This window comes from Lynx rufus, unplaced genomic scaffold (assembly GCF_022079265.1).
Source record: "Lynx rufus isolate CCGP_SWC_20201006 ecotype Redwood Valley unplaced genomic scaffold, mLynRuf1.p SCAF_10, whole genome shotgun sequence".
NCBI classification, from domain to species: domain Eukaryota; kingdom Metazoa; phylum Chordata; class Mammalia; order Carnivora; family Felidae; genus Lynx; species Lynx rufus.
Window position 1 is genome coordinate 196,729 of NW_025814824.1, and position 13,997 is coordinate 210,725.

Genomic DNA, 13,997 nt, shown 5'->3' on the forward strand with positions numbered 1-13,997 from the left:
AGAATACATAAAAGGGGTAGGGATAGATTTAAAAATGAAGAAAAAAACCACAGAGGAGAGACTGAGAAGGCCCAATATATGTTTAACTGGAATTCCCAAAGAAAATAAATGAGAGAGGAAAAGGAATATGTGACTTAGTTTTCTACAGAATTGAAAGATATGAATCCCTATAGATTCCACAACTACGCTGAATCTCAATAAGAAAATAAAAATAATATAAAATCTAAATATGCCATGGTGGAACTATGATGCTATAAGGGTGAATAGGGGCACCTGGGTGGCTCAGGTGGTTGGGTGTCCACTCTTGATTTTGGCTCAGGTCATGATCTCAGAGTTCATGGAATCGAGCCCCAAAGCAGGCTCTGTGCTGACAGTACAGAGCCTGCTTGGGATTCTCTCTCCCTTTTTCTGCCCCTTCCCCACTCACACTCACTCTCTCTCTCTCAAAATAAATAAACATTTTTAAAAAGACAATAAACAACAACCCCACAGAACATGCAGCACAGTGGTTACAGGCATGTATGTACATATGCAGGAAGAAAATATGTAAAATTAATGGTGATGGCTATTTCTAACAAGAGTTGTAGGAGTGAAATTAGAAAAGTGACAGTAAAGAACAGAAAAAGAAAAATAAGAGGGGCGCCTGGGTGGCTCATTCGGTTAAGCGTACAACTTCGGCTCAGGTCATGACCTCATGGTTTGTGAGTTCAAACCCCTCATTGGGCTCTCTGCTGTCAGCACAGAGCCCGCTTCAGATCCTCTGCCTCCCTCTCTCTCTGTTCCTCTCTCCTCTCTCAAAAATAAATATAAAAACAAAAAAAATATTAAAAATTAAGAAATAAAACTGTTAAAATGTTAATGCTATGTAGTAGCTATATGGTTGTTTGACATATTAGCCTTAAAGTCTTTTAAAATCTACACAGAAAACAACAAACTATTAGGATATTCATTTGTTCAACCTTGGTGTGGGGAATACTTCTAAGACAGACAGGAATATAAGAAACCACAAAGAAAAAGGTATGTGGTTAAATGGAATATAGATGCATGTACATGTACACATGTATGTACACACAGGAAAATATACACAAAATGATACCAAAGACTGAAAAATACTTTCAATAAATGATGTTCAAAATATTCCAAAACCTTCTACAAACTAAGAGTGAGAAGCTGAAATGAAAGCTATGCAAACGATACTGATCTGGCATTTGTTCTTAGGGTGCCATCCTAGAACACAGCTTTTCTTGATAGCAGTAATGTTGACATGCTCAACCTGGCAATCCTTTGCACTGGGGTGGGGTGCGGTCCTGTGCATTGTAGGGTTAGCAGCAACCTGCCCTGTACACACTAGACGCCAGCAGCACCAAAAATTGTCAGACATTGTCAACCCTCCCTGAGGATAGAGGTCATCTGTTTGAGAAGCATTGCTCTAGCATTTTTAGCAGGATGTGAGTCTTGTAGAATGAGTGGCTAGGTTTCCTCAAGGTGTCACCTGTAAAATTATCTAGTAACATCTAAAAACAAAGTTCCATTACTATTTATTCTTCCATTAATTAGTGTCTTCAGATATTTTATCTTCTCGAATCAATTTCAGTCACATATTTATCTAGAAAATTATGCCTTCTCTCTAGATTTTGGAATTTATTGTAATAAATTATTATTACAGTAAAAAATATCTTTATGACATCTATCATGATCGCTCCTTTCTCACTCATAGTGTTGGACTGAGTTATGACCAGTGTTTTCTGATGTGACATGATAAAGTCTAGTCTAGCAAATTCAAATAGGTTTTGTCTATTGCTTTTTTTTTCCTTTCCTTATTTTAAACTACTTTTTTTTTTAATTTTAGAGAGAACATGCATAAGCAGAGGAGGGGGGGAGAAAGAGAGAGAGAGAGAGAGAGAGAGAGAGAGAGAGAGAGAGAATATCTTAAGTGCTGAGCATGGAGCCAGACACAGGGCTCAATCCCACAACCCTGAGATCATGACCTGAGCCAAAATCAAGAGTTGGTCACGCAACTGACTTAGCCATCCAGGTACCCCTATTGCTTTCTTTTTCATTAATCTATTTTAATTTTATTAGACCCTTCTATCTATTCATTTCAGGGTTTTTAATTTTTTCCCTTTTCTTGAGTTAAACATATAATTACTTACTCAACAAATATTAATTCCCTATTCAAAGTGTTTAAGATACAGTACGAAAGGGGGCGCCTGGGTGGCGCAGTCGGTTGGGCGTCCGACTTCAGCCAGGTCACGATCTCGTGGTCCGGGAGTTCGAGCCCCACGTCAGGTTCTGGGCTGATGGCTCAGAGTCTGGAGCCTGTTTCCGATTCTGTGTCTCCCTCTCTCTCTGCCCCTCCCCCGTTCATGCTCTGTCTCTCTGTGTCCCCAAAAAATAAATAAACGTTGAAAAAAAAATTAAAAAAAAAAAAGATACAGTATGAAAATGCTAAATAACTGTCCTTGACTTTTTAATATGATGCATGAACTACTGAAAACAGCTTTGACCACATTCTGTATCTTGATATATCAGTGGTTCATTGTTATTCCCCTTAAGAGTCTATTTTGGTTTTATTTTTAAAATAATTAAGCATACAGATGTTACTAAGTTTCTAAGAGCTTCAAAATTTTCAACATCCATAACTACTGCAGAAAATAAAAATTATACAACTTTTGCTTTTAAGGATTTGTTATAGAGGTTACTTCATAAAACATTTGGTTTAAAAGCTGTACTCTTAATTACACATTCACTACATCATGAGATTATTATTTTCCCAGTATGAACTTGCAGACACAGCAAAAAGGATCTGAATAATGGGCTGTTCATATTTATTACATTCTGAAGATAAGTTTTTTACATGCAGTAAGAGATCAAAGCTTTCGTATGTTATTAAACAAAGTATTCTCCATTCATTTTAATAATGATTCTACCAGTGATAGTGATACTGTCAACACTTACTGGGGATTGTCAGACAACATATGAGATGAAATATTTAATTCCCTCCAATTTAAAAACAAGTAAAGAGGAACAGGGATATTAATTTACCTACTCATTGTCCCGGTAGTAAAAGAGTGGTAGAACTACAATATGTAATGTGGGGTTAAAAATTTTGTTTCAAGTTCTTATATAAATTCTAGTTAACATATAGTATAATATTGATTTCAGTGGAATTTAGTGATTCATCACTACATATGTACAACACCCAGGGCTCCCCACAAGTGCTCTCCTTAGTACCCATTACCTATCTAGTCCATCCTTCACCCACCTCCCTCCATCAACCCTCAGTTTATTCTCTATAGTTTTTATTTTATGGTTTGCTTCTCTCTTTAAAAAAATATTCTATGAAGAGTTCTCTCAAGTTTGTATCTCGAATTTAGACTTGTTCTCTCAGTCTAAACTGTGATGGATTTTCTACATTCAATTATTGACCCAAAATAAATTTTCTGATGCCTAGATATAAATAAGAAGCAAATGAGATTAATATCTATAGGATTTTCTTCTAATAAATTTATTGTAACATAACTGATGCATTGCACGTAAGTTTCCCTATATCAACTTATAAACTTGCTGATACTCAATTAGTTGTGAATCCTAATGAAAGGTTTTCTGTATTCCTAACATTCCTAGGTTTCTCACCATTATAAATTATGTGATATTTAATAGGTCTGAACTATGAAGAAAGACTTTCCTACATAGCTTACACAAAACTTTCTTGGGGCACCTTGGGGCACCTGGCTCATTTGGTTAAGCATCCAACTCTTGGTTTTGGCTCAGGCCATGATCTCATGGTCCATGGGATTGAGCCCCACGTTGGGCTCTGTGCTGACAGTACAGAGCCTGCTTGGGATTCTTTCTCCCTCTCTCTCTCAGCCCTTCCCCCACTTGCTCTCTTTCTCTCTCTCAAAAAATAAATAAGCTTAAAAAAAATTCTTGCCAGTAGGTGAACAACTACCAGCCTTCCCACATTCTTCACTTGTCTGTTCTGGCTGGTATACAAACTCTGATGCAAAAGTTTGAGCTCTGGTTAAAGGTGTTCCCACATTGCTTACATTCATAAGATGTTTTTTTTCTCCAATGTAAATTCTGTAATATTTAAGTTCTGAGCTAAGACTAATGGCCTTTTCACATTTCTTACATTCGTAGTATTTCTCACAGTATGCATTTTCTGATGTTGAGTAAAGTAGGAGCTCTGAATAAAAACTTTTCTAAATTACTTATATTCATAGGATTACTCTAAATATAAATAATCTGTTGAAAACCTGTGAGCCACCAAGGGAGACCTTTGACACTGCTTACATTCATAATCTTTTTTTTTTTTTCTCCAATATGAAGTCTCTGATGTTGAGCAAGTTTGGAGCTCCAGATGAAGGCCTTATCACACTCTTCACATACACAGCATTTCTCACCAGCGTGAATTCTCTGATGTCGAGTAAGATGTGATTGTTGAAAAAAGGCCTCACCACATTCCTTACATTTATAAGGTTTTTCACCACTATGAATTCTCTGATGTTGAACAAGGTGTGAACCATGACTGAAGGCCTTCCCACAGTCCTTACACTCATAAGGTTTCTCACCAGTATGAGTTCTCTGATGCTGAGTACGTTCTGAGCCACAACTAAAAGTCTTTTCACAATCCTTACATTCATAAGGTTTCTCACCAGTATGAATTCTTAGATGTCGAACAAGATGTGATAGCTGAATAAAAGCCTTCCCACATTCCCTGCATTTACAGGGTTTCTCACCAGTATGAATTTTCTGATGTCGAGCAAGTTGTGAGATATGTCTAAAAGTCTCCCCACATTCCTTACATTTATAAGGCTTTTCTCCAGTATGAATTCTCCTATGTTGTACAAGGTGTGAACCGTGACTGAAGGACTTCCCGCAGTCCATACACTCATAGGGCTTCTCACCAGCATGAGTTCTCTGATGTTGAGTAAGTTCTGAGCCACAACTAAAAACCTTCTCACAGTCCTTACATTCATATGGCTTCTCGCCAGTATGAATTCTTAGATGTCGAATAAGGGATGATAGCTGAATAAAGGCCTTCCCACATTCCCTACATTTATAGAGTTTCTCACCAGTATGAATTTTCTGATGTCAATTAAGTTGTGGGCCATGACCAAAGGCCTTCCCACATTCCATACATTCATAGGGTTTCTCTCCAGTATGAATTCTCTAATGTCGAGTAAGTGGTGACCCACAACTAAAAGCTTTCCTACATTCCTTACATTCATAAGGTCTCTTGTTAGTATAAATTCTCTTATACAGCTCTTGAGAATTCTTATGAAAAGCCTTATAAATATGTGCTGCTGGGTGCTGGCTGAATGTAGGCATTTTTTTCATATTTCTCTTATCGGAAATATTCCTTCTCACTTCTCTGTTGTATTTCAGATAGGCCTCTGAAATTGGATCCATCAAAGTGGTTTTTTAATCTTTCCATTATATACCACTGAAATGATTCTTTATCAAAAGTGCTCTTTTTTGGAAATAACTCCTTAGTATCACACATGCACTGTAAATCTGAAAAATAACAGTAAAGTATACATATAATACATTCCTCTTCCATCAAAAATTAAACTTCTATGGCAGAAACTAGATAAGGGAAAATCATGTTCTAAGGAAGTAAATGGATGAAAACATTCTCAAATATTGAGGACAAGAGTCCAGGGAGAGGAATTAAAAAAAAAAAAAAAGTAAAATGCTAAGTCTACAAAAATGAAGGATAAATAGAAGTCCATGAATACTATATAGTCTATTTACAGGAACTTCCCAACTACTATATGCTTGTTTTATAATGTCTCTGACAGAAGTAAGGAAGAATTCAGTGAGGTTCCAGCAGTGACAAAGTAGAATGGGTAGATTTAGAGAAAATGATACACCACTGATGAGTTCCATGTGGAAATGACCAGCACACTATTAAAATACTTTCAAGTCCATTACTTTTATGTCTTAGTTTGTTACTTAACTAACCTGAGTCCCCAAACTCTCATTTGATAAAGAATAACTATTCTCATGGAACTGTGAGGATTAAGAAGACTACAGCTCCTTGGCATAATATAAGTCCTCAATAAGAAGTATCTATTAGGGGCACCTGGGTTGCTCAATCAATTAAGAATCTGACTTCTTCTCAGGTCATGATCTCACCACTTGTGAATTCGAGCCCTTCATCGGGCTCTGTGCTGACAGCTCCGAGTCTGGAGCCTGCTTCAGATTCTGTGTCTCCGTCTCTCTCTGCCTCACCAACTTGCACTCTGTCTCTCTCTCTCTCTCTCTCTTAAAAATAAACATTAAAAAAATATATATGTAGTATCTATATTAACTGTTATAACTATGGAAGAAGAGTTTGGCAGTTAAGAGAAATATGAAATGAATATTATTTAAACTCCTCTCTCATATAAACTACCACTCAGTAAGCAGCAATATTTTTTCACAATCCAACACTTTGGTTCTCATTTTTGCTTACTCAGCTCTGATTCTCTAACCTATCATTATAATTTTTGAATCGATCTCCAACTCTGGTTCAATCCAACCTCCTGCTTATACTATGCCTGCAGCAAAATCACTGAACATAGGTGGAGAAGCACACAAAATGAAGATAAGTAGTCCATTTTCAATATAAGAACACATATCTTAACTGCAACCTCAGAGCTGACTGGCTATTTTATTACATTTCCTTGAGTAATTTAAATTAGTAGTGACACAGGATTTAAGGTATCAAAAGGAAGACAGCCCAGAAGGAGACACAAAGTTTTTTATGAGATCTTACCATGTTAGAGAATAAACTTCCAGATGATGAAGAGTAGAATAATCAAATAAATGATGATGAAAAATTACTACTTCATGCCAAATATAGGATTAAACTGCAGATGGACTAAAACTTTACACACACACACACACACACACGCACAAAATCTTTAAAACTTTTTGAGATAAAGATCTGTACCAAAATCCCATATTAAAAAATGGTAAAAGAATATTCACTAGTACTACTATTACTCAAACTACACTGACGTTTCACTGTAATAAATTTTTCAAAATTTAAAGAGATAACTGTTAATATAATAAAGAGGAAGAAAGAATTATAAGGGAAAGAAAATGGAAAACTTTGCTAAAATAACAGAGTGGATTTACTCTACCAAGAATAAAGATATCCCACATATACATATGTATTATATTCATAATACATATGCATACATAAAATATATAAAGTCACAATAATTAATACAATATGGAAATAGAAGTAAGACAAAGGTTAAGTGAAAACATCGCCTACTGAACAATATACTGTATACAGTTTGACACTCTCTAAGTATGTGTGTGTGTGTGTATATATATACCAAAACAATAAAGCATATTATCTGTGGGTAGTTATATATGATCCAATGGAACAGGGAAGGATCTGTAAAATATGTATACATTCCAATGCACATGGAACATTCTCCAGAACAGATCACATTAGGCCACAAAACAAGTCCAAATAAATTTAAGAAGACTGAAATCATATCAAGCATGTTTTCCAGCCATAAAGGTATGAAACTAGAAATAAATTAACAACAACAACAAAAAAACCCACTGGAAAAAAACACAAACACATGGAATCTAAATAACATGCTACTAAACAACCAATGGGTCAACTAAGCAATCAGAGGAGATGAAAAAAGACATGAAGACAAGTGAAAATGAAAACACAACAGTCCAAAATCTTTTTGTGAAAGCAGTTTTAACAGGGAACTTTTATAGTTATACAGGCCTACACCAATAAACAAGAAAATCTCTGAAAAACAATCTAAATTTACACTTACAGTGACCATAAAAAGAAAAACAAAGCTCAAGTTAGTAGAAGGAAATAAAAACCAGAGCAAAAATAAATAGACTAATAACAATACAAAAGCTCAATGAAACCAAAAGTTAGTGCTTCGAAAAGAAAATAAATATGATAAACCTTTAGCTAGACTACCAAGAAAAAAAAAGAGAGGACCCAAATAAATAAAATTAGAAATGAAAGAGGAAAAATAACACCACAGGAATACAAAGGACTTACAAGAGACTACCACTAAGCCAACAAATTGGACAACCTAGAAGAAATGTATAAAGTCCTGGAAACATACAATCTTCCAAAACTGAACCAAGAAAAAATACACAATCTGGACAGATTACTAGTAACAAAATTAAATTAGTAAAAAACAAACAAAAAAACCTCTCAACAAACAAAAGTCTAGGATCAGATGACTCCACAGGTGAATTCTACCAAACACTTAAAGAAGAGTTAATACCTATTCTCCTCAAACTATTCCAAGAAATAGAAAAGGAAGGAAAGCTTCCAAATAAATTCTACAAGGCCATATTATCCTGATATCAAAACTGGACAAAGATATCACAAAAACGAAAACTACAGGCTAACATCCCTGATGAACTTAAATACAAAATAAAAAAATATTAGCAGATTGCATTCTACAATAGATTAAAAGGATCATTCACCATGGTCAAGTGGAATTTTATCCAGGGGTGCAAAGACATTTCAATAAAACACAAATCGATCAACATGATATAACACGTTATCAAAATAAAGAATAAAAATAATATGACCATGTTGACAAATGCAGAAAAAGTATTTGACAAAATTCAACATCTGTTCATGATAACTCTCAGCAAAGTGCGTTAGAGGGAACATACCTCAACATAAAGGCAATATATGATGAACCCAGAGCTGACATTATACTCAGTGGTAAAAAAACTGAGAGCTTTTCTTCTAACATGAGGAATAAGATAAGGATGTCCACTCCCACCACTTTTACTCAACATAGTATTGGAAATCCTAGCCATAGCAATCAGAAAAGGAAAAATTAAAAGTATCCAAATTGGTAAGGAAGAAGTTAAACTGTCCTTATTTACAGATGACATAATACTATATATAGAAAACCCTGAAGACTCTATCAAGAAATTATTAGAAATAACAAATGAATCCAGTAAAGTTGCAGGGTACAAAATTAATATACAGAAATTCCTTGCATTTCTATACATTCTATTAATAATGAAGTAGAAGAAACAGAAATTAAGAAAACAATTCTATTTACAATTACACCAAAAAGAATAAAATACCTAGGAACAAAACTTTACCAAAGAGGTGAGGTACCTGTACTCTGAAAACTAAAATAACACTGATGAAAGAAACTAAAGATCACAATAAATGGAAAGACATTCCATGCTCATGGATTGGAAGAATTAATATTGTTAAAATGTCCATGCTACTCAAAGCAATCTACAGATTCAAAGCAATCAAATACCAAGACCCCATCAAAATACCAAAAGTATTACTCACAGATATAGAACAAATAATACAAAAATTTTACGGAACCCCCAAAGAAATCCAAATAGCCACAGGAATACTGAAAAAGAAGAACAAAATTGGAAGTATCAGAACCACATATTGCAAGATACACTACAAAGAGATATTAATCAAAACAGTATGGTACTAGCACAAAAATAGATACATAAAACAGAACAGAAGCTTAAAAATAAACCCACACTTTTATGGTCAATTAATCTACAACAAAGTAGGTAAGAATATACAATGAGGAAAAGACAGTCTCTTCAATAAATGGTGGGGGGAAAACTGGACAGCTACAATCCAAAGAATGAAACTGGACCACTTTGATACACCATATACAAAAATAAATTCAAATGGATTAAAGATCTAAATGTGAGACCTGAAACTATAAAATTCCTAGAAGAAAATATAGGCAGTAATCTGTTTGACATCAGCCTTAGCAACATTTTTTTAGCTATGTCTCCTAAGACAAGGGAAACAAAGGCAAAATGAAACCAAAATAAAAAGCTTTTGGGGCGCCTGGGTGGCTCAGTCACTTAAGCATCCAACTTTGGCTCAGGTCATGATCTCGCAGTCCATGAGTTCGAGCCCCACGTCGAGCTCTGTGCTGACAGCTCAGAGCCTGGAGCCTGCTTTGGATTCTGTGTCTCTGTCTCTGTCTCTCTCTCTCTCTCTCTCTCTCTCTCTCTCTGCCCCTCCCCCACTCACACTCTGTCTCTCAAAAAAATGAATGCTTTAAAAAAATTTTTTTTAATAAAAAGCTTTTACACAGCAAAGAAAACCATCAACAAAATGAAAAGGCAGCCTACTGAATGGGAGAAGATATTTGCAAATGGTATATCTGATAAGAGTTAATATCCAAAAAAATGCAAAGAACATATACAACTCAACACCAAAAAAACAAAAACAAACCTAAATTTAAAAATTAAAAAAAATGGGCAAAGGACCTGAATAGATATTTTTCCAAAGACATACAGATGGCCAAAAGATACATGAAAAGATGCTCAACATCACCAATCATCAGGAAAATGCAAATCAAAACCACAATGAGATATCACCTTACCCCTGTCAGAATGGCTTGTGTTAAAAAGACAAGAAATAACAGTGTTAGTGAAGATGTGGAAGAAAGGAGCCCTTATGCACTGTTGGCAGGAAAGTAAATTGGTGTAGCCACTGTGGAAAACAGTATGAAGATTCCTCCAAAAATTAAAAACAGAACTACCATACAATCTAGTTATTACACTGCTGGGTATTTACCCAAAGAAAATGAACACACTAATTCGAAAAGATACATGCACCCTTCATGTTTACTGCATCATTATTTACAATAGCCAAGATATGAAAGCAACCCAAGTGTCCATCCATAGAGGAACGGATAAAGAAGATGTGGTGAACATACAATGGAATATTACTCAGCCACACCAAGAGTGAAATTTTGCCATCTGCAACAACATAGATGAACCTAGACGGTATATTAAGCAGAATAAGTCAGAAGGAAAAAAAAATACCATATAATATCGCTTATACATGGAAAGTAAGAAACAAATGAATAAAAAAACAAAACATAGAAACATAGCAGACCAGACCCATAAATGTAGAGAACTGGTGGTTGCTGGGGGGCAGGGAGGAACATGGGCGGCATAGACTTCCAGTGATGGAATGAGTAAGTTACAGGATGAGAGGCACAGCATAGAGAACACAGTAATGTGGGGACAGACAGCAGCTGCACTTATGGTGAGCACAGCATAAGGGACAGATGTGTCAAATCACTACACTGTACACCTGAAACTAACGTAATGGTGTGTGTCAACTATACATCAATAAAAAAATAATAATAATTTACTCACTGTAATTCCCTCAAGTTCTGAAATGAGGCTTGCATAAATTAAACATCAATACATTTTGGATAAGAGTGAATGAATAAAGCATGAATTACTGAAAAAAGGAGAAACTTCTCAAAGAGGGATCAAGTCATTGAAAAAAAGGTAAAATAGGGGTTTTTAAGAAATATTGTTCAGAAGTGACAATACTTACACAAGTTTAAATGACAAGGGGAAGCTGGAAAAGAATTAGATTGCACATATAAGGAAAAGATTGCTGGTCATGGGGAAGGGGGGCACCTACGTTTCTGAGAAGGGAGAGAAACAAAGCTACTTTTCTATGACTCAGGCCTTCTCTCCCTTGTCAGGCCTCAGTCCTTGGAAGGGCACTTCCCAATAAAAATATCAAAGGTGGTAACTGCCGCAGGGCAAGGCCACCTGGGCTGCCAAGGCCTCTCTCTGTCAATGAGCTCTCACTCACCTGGGCAAGGTCCACCTGTCATGGCCTTTGTAACCATCCAAGGCTGCTTCTCTTGCTCCAATAAGGAGATCACATCTGGCTTAGATCTGGAAAGTCCTACTTCAAGAAAGGAAAAGAAATAGGATCAACCTACAGGTATGGCAGAATTCAAGTCCAGCTGTGGTCATTGAAGAAGATAATAACAAGAATAACAAGGAGGGTGAAGGTCTCCTGAAGAACAGTGTGTGACAGAGACGTCTTCCCCAAAACCAGAGAGTGCAGATTATTCCCTCAGTAGCAGGAAACAGAATTCAGACAATCCAGAAATCCACATGGAAAGAGGCAGAAATTCCACAAGGCAAATACCGAATGATCTGCAAGTAAACGTCCTTACCGACAGAGACCAGGTTGTGGTAGTTTTCCAACATCACGTCTCTGGGTAAGTCCTTTTGTGCAGCACCCAGGTAGTTCCACTCTCCCTGGGTGAAGTCTATCGCCACGTCCTTGAATACTGCCAACCCCTGAAAAAAGTCAATATATCCATCACTGATGAAGTTAAAGGCAATTTTTCAACATGGAAAGGGAAATGGAGAGTCATCAGAGAAAGGAGGAGACTCAGGCTGGGGCTACAGCACACGTCTAGCAGGTCGGGAGCCGCTACCCTCCCTCCCGCTCATTGGAGAAACAAGCCACCTTCAGACGGAAGGGCTTGAAGTGAACAAATACTGTAAAATGGAGTTTCCCCAGTAAGTGAAGTAGCAGAAAATACGCAGCTTGACTAAGAAAAACTTGTGGCCTCCATCCATCCTATGTGTACCTCAGATCATATTTCTCTCTTTGAAAGCACAATTTGCATGTGATATAATAATTTAAGAAAGAAACAGTCTAAGGACTATTTCATCGTTATGTCGGGAGATCACAAGCATTTTTCTCCTGCTATATAAGACAAATCGTGTATCTTATAACTGACTTGACCATTCTTATATTTTATATTTTAGACACTTAGGTTTGCCCAAACTCTGAAGGAATTCATAGATGGAAAGTTATTATCTAGTTATACCATTATGTCTAATTTAAAACCTCCCTGAAACAGATCAAAACTTTGTATCGACAAGGATGTGGTTTGTCACAGCCTTATTAAGCCATGGTTTTGTGACAGGCATCTTTAATATTTCCCTTGGGAAAATGTGCTCCATCCGCATTCCTGACTGAAAACTAACCACGTGAGAAAGGTCTAAGACTGTTCATGGTACACTCAAGAACCGGCTGGGAGGAGAGGACTTAGGGAAGGCACTCACAAGAGTGGGTCTGGGAGCAGATTCCTGGAGGACATCCCAGGAGCAACTTTCATGACAGACAATAAAAACATAGGACCCGATATAAATACAGAAAGTGATAATTCCAACTCACATGAGCCACAGTTTTCAGAATTCCAAGAATGATCTGTCCTCTCAGTGACTGTCCTGAGAGGGCAGAGCTGAATACAAAGAAGGCAGGACACACAGGCTTTCCTCAGAGAAGTCAAACTGTGTATCACAATGCCCTGTTCTCCCCATCCCCACCGCCCACAGGCATGGTAACAAGAGCCCAGAGACTGCAGACGCTGCTACAGCAAGAAGAACAATACTATTCAGGTGCTATAATAAAATGTCTCCATTCTAACCTACTAAAGGAGGCTTCTTGAACATTCAAGTTTCTAGACTTTTGTTTTGAACTCTCTTTAAAATCTCTCAGTGATTATTTTTATATAGTACCTATAACTTACCATTGTTTTCACTAACAGGTTGGTCAGACTGTCCTATGTCTCATTACAATATGTGGAAGTACCTCCTTTTGCCTTATTTTTAATTAACCATATACTTTAGAGATCATTTTATAGTAATGCATTAAGAGCTCCTTTATTCTTGAGATATTAAATAATCCATCTTGGGGTACCTGGGTGGCTCAGTCGGTTAAGCGTCTCTCACTTCAGCTCAGGTCATGATGCCCTAGTTCGTGAGTTTGAGGCTTGCGTCAGGCTCTATGCTAATAGCAAAGAGCCTGCTCAGGATATTTTTTCTCTCTCTCTCTCTCTCTCTCTCTCTCTCTCTCTCTCTCTCTCTCTCTCTCTCTCTCTCTCCCCTTCCCCCACTCGTCCATTTTCTCTCTCTCTCTCAAAACTAAACTTAAGGGGTGCCTGGTGGTTCAGTCGCTTGAGCGTCCGACTTCAGCTGGCGTCATGATCTCACGGCTCGAGTTCGAGCCCCACAATGGGCTCTGTGCAGACGGCTCAGAGCCTGGAGCCTGCTTCCGATTCTGTGTCTCCCTCTCTCTCTGCCCCTAACACACTTGCATTCTGTCTCTGTCTCTCTCAAAAATAAATAAACATTAAAAAATTTTTTTTAAAAAA

The 13,997-nt window shown here is 36.8% G+C and overlaps 1 protein-coding gene and 1 pseudogene across 1 annotated transcript in view; both read right to left on the bottom strand.

Moving 5' to 3' along the window:
* Nucleotides 1–12,170, bottom strand: part of LOC124527231 (zinc finger protein 82-like) — a 37,906-nt gene extending 25,736 nt beyond the window's left edge. The window contains exons 1-2 of the mRNA XM_047100442.1: nt 12,003–12,170; nt 11,630–11,728 (exon numbers count right to left, since the gene is read on the bottom strand). Of these exons, the coding sequence (XP_046956398.1) occupies nt 11,630–11,728; nt 12,003–12,036 (133 nt within the window). The 5' untranslated portion in view covers nt 12,037–12,170. The remainder of the gene's footprint in view (nt 1–11,629; nt 11,729–12,002) is intronic.
* On the bottom strand, nt 3,866–5,602 carry LOC124527220 (zinc finger protein 420-like; annotated as a pseudogene).
* Nucleotides 12,171–13,997: the final 1,827 nt, after the last annotated feature.